Source organism: Phaethon aethereus, assembly GCF_964289735.1.
Source record: "Phaethon aethereus genome assembly, chromosome: 1".
In the NCBI taxonomy this organism is placed as follows: Eukaryota; Metazoa; Chordata; class Aves; order Phaethontiformes; family Phaethontidae; genus Phaethon; species Phaethon aethereus.
The window spans coordinates 63,511,939-63,530,057 of NC_138575.1; the positions used below are offsets into that span (position 1 = coordinate 63,511,939).

At 36.8% G+C, this 18,119-nt stretch overlaps 1 protein-coding gene across 1 annotated transcript in view; it reads right to left on the minus strand.

The window, feature by feature from the left end:
* The window catches only part of MYBPC1 (myosin binding protein C1), a gene marked incomplete at its 5' end in the record, with an annotated part of 80,598 nt that overhangs the window by 45,967 nt on the left and 16,512 nt on the right, over positions 1 to 18,119 (minus strand). Inside the window, 5 exons of the mRNA XM_082011995.1 lie at positions 441 to 545; positions 3,121 to 3,156; positions 4,480 to 4,515; positions 10,811 to 10,852; positions 13,866 to 13,898. Coding sequence (XP_081868121.1) covers positions 441 to 545; positions 3,121 to 3,156; positions 4,480 to 4,515; positions 10,811 to 10,852; positions 13,866 to 13,898 — 252 coding nt within the window. The remainder of the gene's footprint in view (positions 1 to 440; positions 546 to 3,120; positions 3,157 to 4,479; positions 4,516 to 10,810; positions 10,853 to 13,865; positions 13,899 to 18,119) is intronic.

An 18,119-nucleotide genomic window follows, 5' to 3' on the forward strand; every position in this document is an offset into this window, starting at 1 on the left:
GTGACAGGTCCCCCCACAGAGGTGCTCCTATTAGTCTACTTGCTAATTTACACAGAGCTGTAGGGTACAAAAGTTGACCTGGCAATCTCTAAGCTACGCTGCAGGCCTTTGAGTAGATCTTCCTGACATATCAGTAACACTACAGCCAACAGCATCGCAGTAACCAGCTCTCTTCTGCGGAAAGTACACCTCTTACCCGTTAAGCTCAGTAAACTATTAGATTTTGAGCTCGTCTTGAATTAAACAATTGTTTTTTGCTTCTCTTTGTACAGCCTTTTTTGCCTTCAAAGAGTGGACTTCACATCCAACTAAAATTAGTGGAAGTGTTTGTAGCTGAGGGCAGAAGCTGAATGTTGCAGGAACTGCACTTGCCTTCCCAGGATCTGCCTCAGTCTCTGTCTCTCTGGGAGTGGCTTTTGATTTTGTTTCTAAGCACTTACCAACGCTCACTGAACCGCTCTGAGGTTTTTCGACGAATAAAGTGGATCTTTGGGAGTCATCATGTTTTTCTGTCTCTTCTGGAGCTCCTTCTCCAATAGACCATACTGAGAGACCATGCAGAGAGAGAAGGAAATGTCAATAATCTGAACATGTTTTACTCCCTCCAAAATACACTTACCTGGACTTACTAAACTCTCTAACCCTATTACCTCTCTCTTCAGATGTCCTGAAAGATATGCAGGTTTTTGTTCACACTGACATCCATTGCTTGGCTGTCACATTGTGTACAGCCCCTGCAAGAACGCTACCTCTGTGGTGTCAGAAAATGAAACTATCAGGGAGGAAGAGAGGGGAACCTGATCAGCCAAGACGGGTACTGAGCAACTCGAATGGCACCAGCATTCAACCATGAGTGCTTTACAGAGGCAATGCACAAAGGTCAGCTCTTTGTTTTTCAGAAGAGATGGACGTTCTGAAAACACAAACAGCTATAAGCACAAACAAAACATGTATGATGCATAGTTTCGGTGGGTCTCTCTCAAGCCCAACCTCAGTCAATTGTACAAGCTAGTTTCTCCTCTTTGTCTGCAAAATAGGGCAGAGATGAAGCTTACTTTGGAACTTTGTTCTCTTGTACCATGATAGAAGCAGAGAGTTTGATTATCCATGTCCTGCATCAATACCATGTCCTGCATTGGCTGATATTTTACAGAAAAAATAGTTTGTCAGATGGAAACGATTGTGCCATATGTTCAGACACAGCACCTTCTCTTCTGGAAATCATGCATTTGGAACTGAAAAGGAACAACAGTACTGAGAGAAGAAGCAAGTGAGCATTTTCCTCAGGGCAGAGAACTGTGCCAGCACAGCTGTGTGTTTCTGGTCTTTCTGCTCATCTGACAAGCCCTGGCTTTGTGCTATGCAGTTACATCTCGGGTAAACACATGGAAAACTGTGGTCAAAGCTGAACCCTAACAGAAAAGGCAGGGAGAGCAAAGCAGTGGATGTCTGTTCATTACCTGCTCCCTTTCTACAGAAAGGCAAAGCAAGTGCCTCCTACTCCAAATGAGAACTTGCAGACTCCAAATGCCACATTTCCTTTTTTCGAGGAGTTACGGCCACTGCACAGAGGAAAGTGAGTAAAGCCAGTGCTGTCCTGGTAGTACTGAAGAGCAGAGCAAATGTGGAAATGTACAGCTATAATTAACAAAGCCAGCTGTCTCTCTCAAATCAGAGCTGCATGTCCCTTGTTCCCCTTGAACTTCTAGTTGTTTCAGAAGTGAAGGTAGCTTTTTATAGTGTATCCAATGCTCTTTTGGTTTTGGTTTCATAACTAGTGTAAATGAGGAACCAGTCACACAACACTTCTCACTAAGTCAAACCCTGGTCTTGAAGTTAAAAGCTCCTTTCTCTGCTCAGTGTTGTCTGAAGAAACTCATTTGCCAGAAGTCAGAATTGTCTTTCTAATACAGAGGTTACAGCTATGGGAACCTTTTTAACTCATGAGAATTTCCATCGCTCACAAATGCAACACAACTCATGACAACCACGGAAAAATGCAACCAAACCATTTTTATTATCCTAAAGTCCATTAGAAATTGAAAAATTGTATAGAAATGCTAGATAGCTGTGCTATAAAATCTTTGCCTTTCAGTCTTCTGATGAAGCAGTGTGCCTAACACCTCTGTGTATGTCTGCTTGTACAATATTTCTTACATGTAAAGACATACATGTATATACACACATGTATATACACATATATGAAAATATATACACAAACATACATGAACACAAATATATATAGATACACATCTATATATACTCTATCTATAATATAGATATTTAGATTATGCCAGTATAGCATGCTAGTATATGGAAACAACATAAGAACGAGTGAGTTACTGGTGTGAATAAAATGATGTGACGATGCTCGGTACGGGAGCTGGTCACGTGCAGTAACAACCTAACACGCCACAGGGTGGAATGGAAAAAGGATATTAATAAGCTTACATAGAGTCATTAATTCAGTACCACATAAAATAATGCCTAAATATTATCATCACCTTTAAATATTAATGTTTTCCTATTTATTAAACAAACAGAACAACATGTGGGTTTGACGTTGGCTCAGGGGGCTGGCATAGGCAGCTATGCCAGCTCAGTTAACCATGGTTGAAGTACCTGCTGCTCATTTTGTTCCAGAGGCTGCAAATCCTGAAACCACAAAAGTGGGTGTAGTATGCGTTACCTGCCAGGGTAGGAAGAAAGAGGTTATGACTCTGCTAAGTTTTCCCCACCGTCCTTTGAGCTGTGAGAAGAAGACACTCTCCTACAGTCTCCTGGGGCCTGTGTGTGGGCCACTGTCACCCTGTAGGCTGAGGAGGAAGGGAATAGTTGTGTATCTATCTATATGGAAAGAGATATAGATAGATAGGTATGTATGTATGTGTAAAAAACTGATACATGTCCTGTCTTGTGCAGCAAAGCCTTCTCTCACTCCTGCTTTAGCTGCTAGAAACCTATTTGCTCTGATACCTAAAAGCACTTCAACAGTTACAGGTTGATACTCTATAAACAATGAAATTAAGATTAAATATAATCTTTATTAAATAATGTAATAATAATAATTATATTATGTAAAATTTGGATTGTTTCAACATGTTTTTCAGGAGGTCTCACCTGAATCTTTTCTTTCCGCTGGCTTAGACATCCCATCTGAAAGGGAAGAGCAATTTAGATGACACCAGCTCAGAGATCACAGCTTAACTGACCTCAGATGGTTGGGATTTAAAGAACATTGATTCTTCATGCAAGAAGGTTAGACTAGATACGTAGGACCGTACCCAGGAGGAACTATTTGATTACCAGAAAAAGGAAATAGACAGCTAAGAAAAAAAAAAGAGAAATCTTTCCCCGTTTTCTCTAGGAAATCTAAATTAATTTAATTCCCATTCAAGATTTCCTTTTTAGTAGTTCATATTTAGAAGGGTTCTGTGAAGCTGATGTTTTCTTCATGATTTGTGTAGTGCCAGATAACAGATGAATTTATGTCATTCAATATTTATCTGAGGGGACAGTACTTTGAATTATTTAAGTAGTCTGTCTATTTATCTAGGTTGAGCAATATAATGATAAATAATTAAAATTAAATTTTAGAGTTTTGTGATTTAAATTGTTATTTATATACTTAGCTTTAACCAGGTTTTAGTTTTTTACTAAACCAGTAGCTTTTTACTTTACCAGTTTTTTACTCCTCTACTATTGTAAATCAATATACTGCTACTGACTTTACAAATAGCATTCAGCCCAAAGTTAATAATGCAAATTCTTTTGGGAGAAATCAAGAAAACGTACCATTTAGGCAAGTGAAGATAATTAAGAGCATGTTTTTCATTTGACACACTGCAAAGCATTTTCTAGTGTTCAAAATCTTTGTTTCATTCACAGTCTATTTTTAAGAAACTTATTAAGCAAGCAATGGAGAAATTTTGTCCATGGCACATCTATCATGATGGCCCCTGTGCTGGCAGTTTCTTTTACTGCCAACAGCCAAAGGCATTTTGTCTGTCAGCTTGGCAGCAATGTCTTGGAGCAGTACATTCAAACTACCTTGTAGGTCACATGGCCTAAAGTGAGGTGATAGAAAACTATGTGGATAAACCTGTTTTGAAGTCATAAGGCATCTGTTTTATTTATAATTCTGGAATTTGCTCTTAAGACTAACCTTAAAAATGCATTCCATGTTTGTTGATAGGAAAAGATAAGGGGTGTTGCTTTCAGAGCTGCTAACAGATAACCTTCCAATGGCCGAAGTTCTACCAAAGACCTCAAGACAGGGCTGGAAAGGAGCTTGTCCGGTATGAAGGTCTTGTACTTCTGAACAGAGATTTATTTAATGTAGGACACTTCAAAAATCTTTTTCTCTAATTAGTATGTTTTGAGTTCAGTCCAATCGTTTGGACTCTTTCTTCATCAGTAGTCAAGAGAAAAATACATACATACATACATACACACACAAAGCACTATCACAGTCCTAACCTGCTGGTGGAGTACTAACTGAAGTGTCATCTTCATCTGTGAAAAGAAATACAAATAAAAAAGTGCATAAAGAAACTGAAAGCACAGATGGTCATCTGCTTTAAAACAACTATGCAAAAATGTAAAACCTGCAAAAGAAAGGGAAAAAAACCGTAATACTCAGGAGCATTCGCAATGGAAGCTTCAAACTGATGAAGAAAGCTAGAAAGCTTTGCGTAATTCAGTAGCTGAAATGGTAAACCTTAATGTTTCAAGCAAGTAAAAGAAAAATGAGATGTGAACTGTGATCTATTATTAAATCATGAGTTTATATGAAAGCTGCTGAGTGGTTCTGTTTGTTAGAGATGTAATCCACAGTAAATACAAAAAGCCACAATGAAATCAAGGTCAATCACATATCTGACCTGAGGAAGATGCCATTTCTCTGATGTCCATGTCTGCAATTAAAATGTGCACCATATATGCATTCAGCATCATTAAATCAAGATATGCAACAGTTAAAACATCACCTGTATTTATACTTTGTAATTTATGTATTAGAATATTAATTTAAAATGCAAGGAACAAGCAACTCTTTTTTTTCCCATATTATAGGAGAATAATTTAAAATAAGGACAGAACTATTATAATCACACTGTATTTTCCTTTTGATCACAGTAAAAGTTGACCGTCATCAGGTAGTAAGTCACTACAAGCAATTGTTATCCAGGTATTTTAAAATGTTAATCTCACAGAGTACATTGAGGTATATATTTATCTCAGTGAAAAGCCTGAAAAAACATGAAACTAACATTAAACATGAAATAGTGTAATCATGTTTATTAGGAAACTAGAATAAGGTAAAGGCTTTATTTACAAGAGTCTCCTACATCTCTTTGAATTTTAGGTGTTGACTAGAAACCTTAGAGATACCAGTTTCTGACAAAAATATGCAAAAAAATCTTAGTGTCTTAAAGCCTAATGGTAAAAAAAAAAAAAAAATTACCAATGTAGCATTTGAAAGGCTAGAATAAACCAGGTATATTTAGGATTTAATACATATGTAATGTAAAGATAACATGTCTTTTATATGGTATCAGAAAGTCATCTGTAGAACATTTCAAAGTGGAGGAAAAGACAGTGAACAAGAATAACTTTGGAAAAATATGAACCCACATTTTTAAAGAGTTGTTTTTTTGTTTTTTTAAAAAGATTTTAGATTTGTTTTTTCCAAATCAAAATTTAATTCTGAAGTTATTGTTTAATTTTGAACTTAAGGTTATAATTTGTCTATATTTTCTCAAGGACAAACATGATAACTATGACAATACCACATATAAAATATAGTTACATTTTTGTAAATACTCATCATATTAATTTTTTAATATGCTTGCATAATCACTGAAGGCTAATTGAAAGTCTGTTAATAGAATTTAACTACTTAGCCGTAACACTTCACTTACTCCTTTTTAATGATACATCAAACTTCTTTTTTTAAAAATCCCTTGGGGGGAGGATGTCCATTGTAAAAGGTAGGCATAGACATGAAGGATTAATGTGATAACTTAGAAAAATTATTTCTTACTCATAATAAAACAAACAAACAAACTTTGTTTAGTGTCAGAGTTTTCACCACCTACACCATCCAATAGGCATATGTTGAAGATGTTGATTTTCAGTGAAAGCACAGTAATGATAAAGTCATGTCAGATGTTTTAACATATTGGGCTAGCAACTAAATGAATGCAAGGCTAGGTAATTCCACTGCAAATCTTTCTCCATATTTAATTAAAAGTATAAAGTGTACTTTCAGCTCTTTCTGCCAATAATGTCACCATTGTGGCTGATGATGGCTTGAAGTGGTACAGAATATTCTCTTTGGCCAGGAAAAAATAATTAAGATCAATCAGCATAAAACATTTAATGTGATGCACTCTACATGGTGACGTAGATAATCGCATTATTAAAGGACTACTCGATTTGACTTCTATTTTCATCAAACTTTTGAAAAACTAAACCAACAAGAAGGTGTTACTAGTTTTGCAGAGGGATTACTGGGTTTTCTCTGGTGTAAACTATCATTTTTCAAACAAAATATTAACATCAAACACAAACAAATCAAAACAAACAAACATTTCAGAAGTATCAAAATGAAAGCACAATTGAAGTACTGTAAATGGAAAGGGTATGAAAAGAATACATGCTAGTAGGATTGTTCTGACAAATGGGTAATTATCAATCCATCACTCCTTATATCTCTGGCTTCTAGGATTAAATTAACTAACTATTGAATAAATATGACAGCTATGACCTATTTGCTTTCTGTAATGACCAATTGTTTACATTAGCAATAAATTCTATTAAAAGATAACAAAAATCCCCCAAATACCAGACCTGGTGATAAAACTATGATCATTAGTCCACTGTCTTCATCTTCTGTGAGTAAACATTTAATGGAATATATTTATCAATCTGTTGTATGACTAGAGCTAAGTATGAAGAAATCATTCATTTGACAGTAGGTCGGTGGGAGGTATTACTCTATAGACATTTTTGTTCTTTGGCTTCTCTTCATCTATGGCACATTTTCATTGAACAAATACAATATTTACATTTATTCCCTTGTATCTAAATGATTACATTAACTGAAGAGCAGGCCTCTCAAAGTTCCGTCACGGGTAGCGTCTTCTTGTAGGAGTACTCCTATACCTCACTCCTATATCTCACACCCCATATCTCAGAAGTAGCTGATGTAAAACTTTTTTATATTCACAATCAGTGTAACCTCAGTATTAAATTTTTTGACTGCTGACGACACAGCAGGAGTGTAGAAAAATATGTCAAAATATAAGTAATAACTGCTGATTTATATATGAACTGCTGATGTCAAGAATTTTAGACCTTGGACTTTCCCTTGATTTGAAACCTGCCACACAAAAATGGAAGCTGCTATTCTACCATCAGTCACATTGTTGATAAATTTAATATTTTACAGAAGTAGCAAAATTATATTAATTTATTATTTTACTTTTGTCTTTTTTAGCTGTTTGGAAGAAGACTCGAAAACCATGTGTCAATATCTAAAGCCTGGTGTTACAGAACTGAACAGGGGAATTTTGGAATATACTCCACTGGAGCAGCATCTCAAATTTTATTTAACCAGCTAACAGAGCCAGTAAACTAATTAATCTTTCTTTGTTGTTGTTCCCTGCTCTCACTCACTGATGACTATGGAATCTAGCATGAGAGATCCGGCAGGAACATATAGGCCTTCTGAGACTAAGAGTTTAAAATTCAATTGTCTTCAATTACCCATCTGATTTTCAAAGAGTATTCGGCAGTCCCATCAAGGGGACTTTGGAAACAGTAAATGAAGTACATACATACAGCAATGAAAGTTTTAGTAGAGAGATGAATGGATAAGTGAAACCTGGAGAAATGGAAGGATGAAACATGCAAACATTTTAGTAGATGGTTGAATGGAACCTAGAGAAAAATATATAAGTAGAGCATGCAGAAATTTTAGTAGCTCTCTGAATGGCTGGATGGGACCTAAAAAAGGAATGAGCAAATTGATATTAAAAATCAGTTATTATTCCAGCAGGTGGGAATATAATTATAACAATATTAAATCTGTAAGATAATGCTAAAATAAAAAACAAAGTTGGAAGTATTTCGATTGAATGAGTATGGGATAACATAGTGAATTTGGTGGGATTTCTGCTGAGTCATTGTTTTCTCTGAAAATAAAACAGACGATCATATATATCCTGAATTTTTCACAGCATTATTTTAGGCATTTTTGAAATGATAAATGCTATGAAAGATTATTCAATGCAAGAAAATTTTATTTTTATTTTTACTGCTCTGAGCTACTGATATGCAGCAAAATAACCACAAGATAACAAAGGATTTATCACACTGTCCTCCATTTCTTAACTTTACAGTGAACATAAAGGAACATAGATATGGAATTTCAGACAGACAATAACTACCAAAAAGAAATAGAACAGTAAAACAGACACACAGATAGGTATACTTTCTCTTCCTAACTTTTGCTGTCAAATTTGTCTTAGAAATGAGGTGAACATTATGGACCACCTGGTCCATAATTATGGTCCAAGCTTTTGTTCCTAGATACCAGGTTCCAGCACAGCCTGACTGTGCTGCAGAGAGGGGCTGTCCCAGGTTCCTATGGTGTACTGTTTCGTATACATTATCAGCAAAGAGGTCACAGCTGCTGACACACAGGTATTGTAGAATCGCTGTGGAATTCAGATATGAAATCCTTCCCATTCAGGGAAGTACCCAAATCTGTTCCTTCCGAAGCTACTGAAACAGTTCTATAAACAGCTGATATAAAAACTAACCTCTAGCTGGTTCTGTCCTCATTTCCGTGTTGAACTGCTCATTTTCTAGTGTAAATGATTTTGGACGTATTAGAAAAATGGAACCTTTTCCCATTTTGTCAATTATGATCACCATTAAAAAGATTTTCTTCTGGCAGACAAAGATGAAGGAGCCACCCTAAGAAAATATACTTTCCCCTATTTGGTGATACTCTGTAACAAAACAGGAGCTGATAGGAACAATTGCACTATACGTAATTAAAAAAAAAAATTACTGCCACGTGTCTGGCAATGACATCTACACTGCTTGGCAGAGGTGACAGTTTCACTGGAGCATGGCAGAAGGTCATTCTCTCTACATATTGGTATTTGGACTTTGACTGGAATTCTTACTGGGGCAGCTGCTGCCACCATGGACTGAAACTGGGAACACTTCACATACTAGGATCTCAAACAATTTTTTTGGTAGCAAAATCCTCCTAGGCAGGGTAAGCACCAAGAAAGCATTCTTCCCCTTAGGAAATACCTGTGTTCTTCACTAAAGTAAAAACAGAAATGTAATAATGTACAAAAAGAAAATAGAAGTATTTTATAAGATACCTACCATGTTTCCTTTTTTATTCAGTAAAATGTAGACTTGTAAGCAGTGGGGAAAACACCATTTATGTTCAGTTCAGGAACAAACATTTCTCTCATATCAAAACTGAAGCAAGCAGAACTAAATGCTGGAATAGCTGGAGGCAAGAACTTCATCTTTTTTCCTATCATTAGGCATGCAAATTATTCCTGAATTGTGTTTCCATTACCAAGATGACAGATTTGATTACTCACACAAAATTTCATGTGTCAAAATAATTGCTCAATGCAAAGATAGTTGGCACAATAACATGCACTGAATCCTGGTTCAGCATTTTTATTTTCAAAAGGGTACTTGAATCACACACTCTCAGTGTTTGTATTTTTACTTTGCTGAGAAAAATAGCCATGCACGCCTCTGCAAATAAATCTGAAAGTATCAAACGTGCATCCAGTTTGTCTAAAAGGTAAGATTTTGTCTGGAAGAGACCAAAAGCCAGAATACATTTTCAAGGAAGCCATTTCTTCATTTGCCATGAAAAAGCATAACCGTGCCAAATGAAAAGCAAACATTATAACAGTTGTAAGTATATTTTGGTCTGGTTTAGCCTTTTATCAGCATGAAGAAAAAAAAAGATTATTCATGTCAAAATAAGCTGATGAGCTGTTTGAATTCTACTTTGGCAGGGAGTAGAAAAAGGAGTGGAATTTGGCACAGTTCCCTGAAAAGGTATCTTCGTAAACGGAAGAATTGCCAACAGAGCTTTAGTCTAATTTCAGTGGCACAAAAATATGTATTAAAAATGGAGCTGATTTTTACATGCATTGCTAGTGGAACAGTTATGTGCTTGTTCACAGCACACAGTCTTCAAAGACATTTTTCAGATCTTGTAATGAGCTCCACTGCTGGGCTCCCAATGAGGACAGAAAGACAAATGTGTGATTTCTTTTTTCAGATTAAAAAATGTATTGGACTTTGCTGAAAGGCAAAACATGCAATATCAAGTTTCTGCGGTAGAATAGAAACAGGTTAGACAGTAGGAGATTGTCCGCTTTATTTAAAAGCTACCAATGTGCATAGTGTCCGCATTTTAGCAAGCTTGGTCAGTGTCAACATCTAGGCTCACTTAAATATGGCTTTCTGCTCATGCAAATCACTTGCAATTTGATCTATTAATTAAACAGTCTATATTAATACTGTTGCTAAGGTGTCAGTCTTGTTTGCAGAATTTTTGAAGATACTCATAAGTATCATAATTCCCTTGCGCTGGTTAAGTCATGCAGAAAAAGGATCCAGGAAGCTTCACATTACACTTCTGAAATTTGGCACAAAAATTCTAAATTAAAGCTCAAGCAATCCAGCATCAGAACAGCATTTATGAATGGTCTCTTTACTGCCCATTTTTTTAATATGGTTTTAGACTCACCTTTACCCTTTCCAGTTCCACCCTCCTGCGGTGTTTTTTGTTCTGTGTAGGAAGTACAAGTATATTTTTGAGAGGATCTTAAAGTAAAAAGAAAAACTTACACAGCATTAAAAAATACAGCAATATTCTAGGATCTGCTAGTACTGAAAAAACAAAATTAAAGAATTCTTGATATGTAACATACAGTTGTAATCCCATAAAGCATTTTACAGCTGTGTGCATATCAATGCATTTTCTATGTTTTGAACGAGTCGTGTAAGATTGATGTTCCTGTACTCAGTGGAAGAAAAATACTGGGGTTTTTTAGAAGCAGCAATTGTTAGTCTCTTGTTCTTAGGCTTATTTACAAAAGCCTTTGAAATGAGTTACAAATTAGTGTTAATTTGAATGGAATTGAATCAGACATGAGATACTGCCAAATATTGGTGGTATCCAGAGCTCCATCACCCTACTCGGTTTGTCCTTAAGAAAAAGTGCACCACAGAGAGAGTCTATTGAGGGTGTTCTTAATTCTTTATCATCATAATCTTTCCTAGGCTATTTGTTCTTAGTTTTCTTGATCAGAAGAGTCACCAGCTTCTCTTCTACTCCAAGCAGGTGAATGTGAATTATCTTTGACCTTATATGTATGAGAAAACTTGGACTGTATTTTCAACAAAATAAAAATTTCTACACTTTCTCTATTTCAGGATTTGATAGAATTCCTATTCTCTTTGCTTTCTTATCTCATTCAATTTGCATACAAGGCCATTTAAAGACTTGTCAAATCATATGAATTGTGCTGTCTTCAAGGTGTAAATGCTCAATATTATATTGCCTGTGAACAACGACTTTCTGTGGCAAATTTACCTGTCAATTGCCTGATAGAACATGGGTTTGGATGAAGGTCGATAGACTAACATTGTCAAGATGGAGCTAAGATAACTTTTGTGCCATGGAGTAAACATCTGCAAGAGCCAGCTGATATTATGATTATCCTTATTTCTTGTTCACATGTGCATAGCCATGGTAACTATGAAAATAAATCTTGAAATTTGGAAGAGAAGTCCATATTCTGGAATTGTGGTAGACTCCCAGATGCTTCTGTCTGGATTCCCTAAATTTCCAAGCTCCGGTTGTCAGGTTGTCCATCTTGGCCAGATGGTCAAACCTGTTCCTTTTGAATGTGGATTTTGCTACAGTAACACTTTCTTTTCCTGATAGGAACTGGGATTAGGAGCATTCACTGTTCTTGCCAGGTGGTAGCATGTCTAAATCCCATTTGAAAAACTCATCAAGGCTAAGTATACCAACCTGATGGCTTGACATTGAGATCTAGAAGGAGATCCTACAAAGGCTTCCCAAAAAATTCCTGGTGTAGTTCAAGATGCTGATTATGTCCAATAAACTATTTATGTATTATAGCATTTGGATTCTTGAACAACCAACTTCCCTCTTTGTGTGACAGCACTTGGTAATCCAAGGTGACAGCATCTTGAGCCAGGCAGAAGGAAACTAGGAGAAGTGCCTGGCACTTGCAGCTTAGAAATAAACCAGTTTGGTCTGTGCCTAACCATACAGGCCTACCGACAACCTACTTGTTTTACAGAAGTAGTACAGGTATGGGAGAAAGGAAGTGCGTTATAGGAGCGATTTCATATTTAATCCTGTGTATTTAAATAGAAACAAAGAAGATGTTATTTATTTGAAAATGTTAATAGAAGTTTTTAATATAAGGCTTCAAAGATGCTATTCCTTTATGTCTACAAAAAGCAGTTTCTCATTTCAGTTCTATTTAAAAGTTAAGATTGATGAAGAACGTGAATTCAAGTACAAAGTATATCAGATAAGAACCTCAATGTGAATATTTTGAAATTAATCACTTTAATATCAACTGGACGGATTTTATGGTTGAGTAAAATGCAACCATCATGAATGAAATATCAATTAATTTTCTTTACAAATATACGCAATATGGAAGAGTTCATCCTAACATACAAATAATATATGGGTTATTTAAACATGAAACTCCTTGTGGCAAATGATACTACTACCTCCAGACTTTGTCATTTTTTAATGAAAGAGTATATAATTTATGTGAGTGTATCATTCAAACAAAAATTTTTTGAATCAGCCTTGTAAAACGCCAGTTTGTAAGACTAAGTAAATGCAGGTTTAACACCTGGAGGATAATTATTCTATTTGGTATTGCTGTGTAGGTAGCTACACAGAGAATAAAACTCACCAAATGGTTAAATTAAACATGGGTAATATATATATGTATTAACCAACATCTGAGAATATAACTCAAGTTATTCGATGCAAATGAAACCCATAATGCAAAGGCTTGCCCACCTTTCCAGCTCCCACTAAAGAAAATGCAGCTTTGCACAGAGCTTCAGCTTTACCTGAAGCCCTAGTCCTTATGAATGTCCTTAGCCTCACCTAATTTTGGCTTCCCAGAAATTATTCACCTACTCCAGTCTAGACAACCAGACTCCTCAGGGCAATTGCCTATATGCTGACATCCAGTGACATTTTAGATAGGTTATCCAGGAAATGTTCATTGGATGACCATGCATGACCCAGGATCTGCTCCATTGGTTATAGGTGGAACACTGTTGAACAACTTAGACAGGATACCTAATCTTCAGATGGCTAAAATTAGGTGAAATGAATCCCATGTTTAATTCTGTCAACTTTACTGATGGTGTACCTTCGAGGAGAAATCAAAGAGAATGTTTTGGTAATTAGATGCTGTTCAGCATCAAAGTAGACAGCATAATTTAGACACAGAATTTAAGCAGTCATAATTTTCCCGTATCCTCAAGGACACTTGCAAATCCTGAAGGATTCCTCAAACAAGTTGTCTTGCAAATAAAAATTGACTCTGAAAAATCAACATTCAGGCAAAGTGAAGTGAGAATATCTTATCTGGGAAGGTTTTCATACTTTTCTTACTAGCCTCTCACTTTCAAAGGGACAATGAACACAAATCGTATTATGGCTATGCAGTATCTAGTTTCATGCAACCGTTGTTAGGATTACAGCACAAATTAGCATTTTTTACACTAACCTGGAGGTGGTGGTGCACTTTCAGTTTCAGTCTCTGAAAAATGAAGAAAGAAGACAGACATTGAGCTCTAAGTAAAAGCAAATATTTTTCATACAATTGGTATATGCTTGTTGAATTTGGACACAGTCTGTGTTCATTTAATATTTTAATGCAGTTCTCAAAATTTTTTTGCTTTCACACATGCAACACATGGCATCTTGAGAGTAACATGGTCAGAGGCCTAAAGCATATGCTCTGTGAAGAGAGGGTACTGAACTTGTTCAGTCTGGAGAGATATAATACTCACAGAATCATAGCATCATTTAGCTTGGAAAAGACCTTTAAGATCATCCAGTCCAACAGTTAACCTAATACTGACAAGTCCGCCACTAAACCATGTCCCTAAGCATCACATCTATGCATCTTTTAAATACCTCCAGGGATGGTGACTCAACCACTTCCCTGGGCAGCCTGTTCCAATGCTTGACAACCCTTTTGGTGAAGAAATTTTTCCTAATATCCAATCTAAACCTCCCCTGGTGCAATTTGAGGCCGTTTCCCCTTGTCCTATCACTTGTTACTTGGGAGAAGGTGCTGACACCCACCTTGCTACAACCTCCTTTCAGGTAGTTGTAGAGAGTGATAAGGTCTCTCCCTGACATGCAGGTCATCTACTTGCATGTATTCATATTAATCTATATAGGTGGGCCCCGGTACATTTCAGGACCTTTGGGCAATTCCAGTTTAGGACTGTTCTGGAATATCACGGAATCCAAGCTGAATTTCAAGTTTGGGTTTGATTTGTTCGAGTTAATTAGTCTTGAACCTATGCTTAAAAGTATAACTTACCACATTAATATGCTTCTGTCAGATGATATTCTATGGTTAAGCAAAATTCCCATCAACTGGAATATTATCTCATATGACTTTAATTGTGGAGTGTAATGGATCCATTAACTGAGGAGGATCGTGCACAAAGAATCCAGAGACCTTTATCTCATTTTCACCACTCCATTAGATCTAGAGTTCGGTCCTCAGTGCAAGCAGAAAGTAAAAAACATCAACTTAGCCGTTCTTCATAGGACCTACAATGTGTTTGTTTTCTCTTTCTTTCAGTCATGGTTTTTAAACTAAATCACTTCCCTTTGAGATGTGTGGTACAGAAACCAGGCTTTTTATCCTATTTAAATGTTATCCTTTTGGGATGACATGTTCTCCAATCTAAAAACGTAAGAACATATTAACTAGATAAGATAAACTTTATTTTTAAAACATTAAAGGAAGCTTATTTTCAACCTGTGAAAGTGTTAGGACTCTAGACTAGTTGAAAATAGTAATATTTATTGGAGACAGTGCATTGACTTACAGTTTAGCTACTTGCAACAAGCAAAGATTGAAAAGGTTGAAATCCTTAACTGTAAGAGTAGACGGCTCTTACTAACCTTTGTCATGTTATGGGTATTAACCTTTGGGACCCCACCTCAGGTTATATTCAGGAAATAAAGTTTCAATTTCTGTTACACAGAAATGCTGGTAAGGCTATTCCTTTGCGCTCAGGTCTAAATATAACTAAAACATGCTTCTCATTCTTAATAAATCCACTTAATATTTAAAAGGGAGGAATACTTCTAGTACAAATATAATTTTAAGCTGAGTGTGTGAATTTGATATGGTTTAGGAACTTCCAGCCACATACACGACTGCTATAACAAATACTTGTAGAGGGTCCAAAGAGAATCCCTTGCTACAGGGAAAGAGCTCAGTGCTGTAAGTTCTGGTCACAGCACCTATGATACAGAACAGAAGGGAACATGTATATTAAAGGCTAGCAGACACTGAGTCTGATAATAATAAAATAGCTTTACTTAGGTTCATAGCAATTATTTTTTTTCTGATCTAATTACTAACATACTAAGTTTTGCTTTGTGGCCTAGGAAAATATGAAAAATTTTCATATGAAAATATGAAAATTCCACAACAAAAAGTACATCTTGGAACATATCCCCTTTACTACCATGACATTTCTCACTGCTTCCACTGAGAATAAAATAACATCTCTGTGGCATGGAAGTCTATTTCTTGTGTGGAAAAGTAATAGCAGAAATTATTGACTGTATACTTGTCTTTTTGAAATTTAATAGCTAGAAACAGGGAGTATTCTTATGAACACTGAATTAGAAAATTCTCCCTGGCTCACCAGCAATAGCCACAAATTTATAAAGACAGCTCACCAAACTAAGCATTTTCCAGGCTCAGATGAGAGTGTTATGAGACTTTTGAGGGACTTCCCTTGAGTTTTTCTTTTATTTTGAAAGGTATTTCATGGCTTCATCACACAGTGGTGTTGGTCAGTAGTCACACATCTTTCTAGTCCTGTCTTACGTAGCAGTAGGTACAGATGTTAGCCAGAATCTACAGCACAGACCAGACCTGAAATACTATTACTATTGTCTAAACTTCATCTTATACAGGCAGACATACAAGGAGATATTCAAAACCTGAGCAATGTCATGGGTAACCTACTCTAGTTGACTCTGTTCCTAGCAGGGAGGTTGGACTAGACAGTCTCCAGAGGTCCATTCTGCAATTCTGTGATGGGATGATGACTGAAGCCAGGCAAAGAAGTCAGTAGTTTCTTTCCTAAACTGTAATTCAAGGCTGTTTGGGCTATTGCTAGGAAAACTGGGGCAAGAACTGAGCTCAGGGGAGAGACCTGAAGTATGGTATGGGAGGAAAAAAGGAAGGGAGAGAGTTCCAGGCACTGGGGGTGGCAGAGACATGGGAGATACTTCAACATAATCTTTTGGCCGTGTGCGACCCCTTTCATGGTCATGCTTGGCTTACAGTCCCATTCCTGAGGACAGCCAGGAAAAAAACCCATTAATAGCACTGAGTAGTTTCCACCTCCCCAAAGAATGATAGCCCTCTCTGGCTGACCTCTGCAACAGGCTTGTTGCACACAACCGGCAGCTTACGGTTGTGCTCCTTCCCTAGGAGGTATGCTCACTGGAGTGCCCAGATGCCATTCCCAGCAGCCCCATTGCCTAATATGGTCCTCTGTCGAGGCATTGTCAGGGGGGCTGGCGGTGGAGAAACCGTTGCCTCCAGCACGCACTCCTCAGCCCCTTGGGAGAAGAGGTGTTCATCACTAGGTTGTAATGATGCCTCTTGAGCTACAGAGGAAAGAGGCTGTTGAAAGTCCAATTACTGTTGGATTGATACCATAATGTCAACTGGGCCTTCTACTGAGCAACTGAAGTTAACTTCTGCCTCATAGCTTCTAAGACAAAATTGGTAATGGTCTCTTCTTTGCAGTTCTTTATTAAAGAAGTCAAGAATGTTGCATTTCAGTGGGTCATGTTGTGTTAAACACAGACCTTGGGTTATTCACAGGTTGTGAAATTTGTAAAGCAGCTGGCTATCTATAATCCTACAGCAAGAAAAGGAATTAACCTAGAAGTCATTTCTATATGGCTACTCAGAAAACATAGTATATTAAGAAGTATAGTTAGCAAATAAAGTGAAAGCACAACTGTCACTCCAGAAATGCTTTCATGCCTCAGCCATGTCATGAGATGTACTCATGATCCAGTTTGACATAGGATATGAGCACTTAGAGCCAAGACATTTTTATTTGTGATTTATAATTATACATACACACATACAATCTTGAAAATCAGCAGGAGATGCAACTTGACCCATTACCAACAATTTTCCATCACTGTTTCACATTTACTATGTTCAGTTTTTCAGATAAAATAAGACTTAAAATCTTTTGCTATGCATATAGATAACTAAGCTTAAAAAGTTCCTTAAGATTACCCATGTGCTAAAGTTATGGAAATGCTCAAGAACCATGTTAAATTGGGACTATCATTATTTAAAATTTCAATTCCATTTTAGGTCTGGCTGCACTGACATCCGACCTGTGATAACCACAAGAAGCTTTGGCCGGGAACTGGCAGGGTGCTTATGTGTGGTGGCCAGTTTTCAAGGGCTCTAAATTACCACTTCCACTGGCTTCTGTGACAGCAACAAGCATAGCAACTTCCTGACATCATATATATTACTTTTCACATTGGAGTGTAAACATAACAAGGCATGCTGACAGTTCTAAAACAGTCTCCAGGTCCTACCCTACTACTGTTCTGGGAGCAAAGTATTCTGGAGACTTGCAGTTCATACCACTTGAGAGCTACAGGTTATCAGCAAGTATATTGGGAAGAGGTCTGGCTGGATAATCTTTCTCATCTTGCGACTCTGTACCAAGATGAT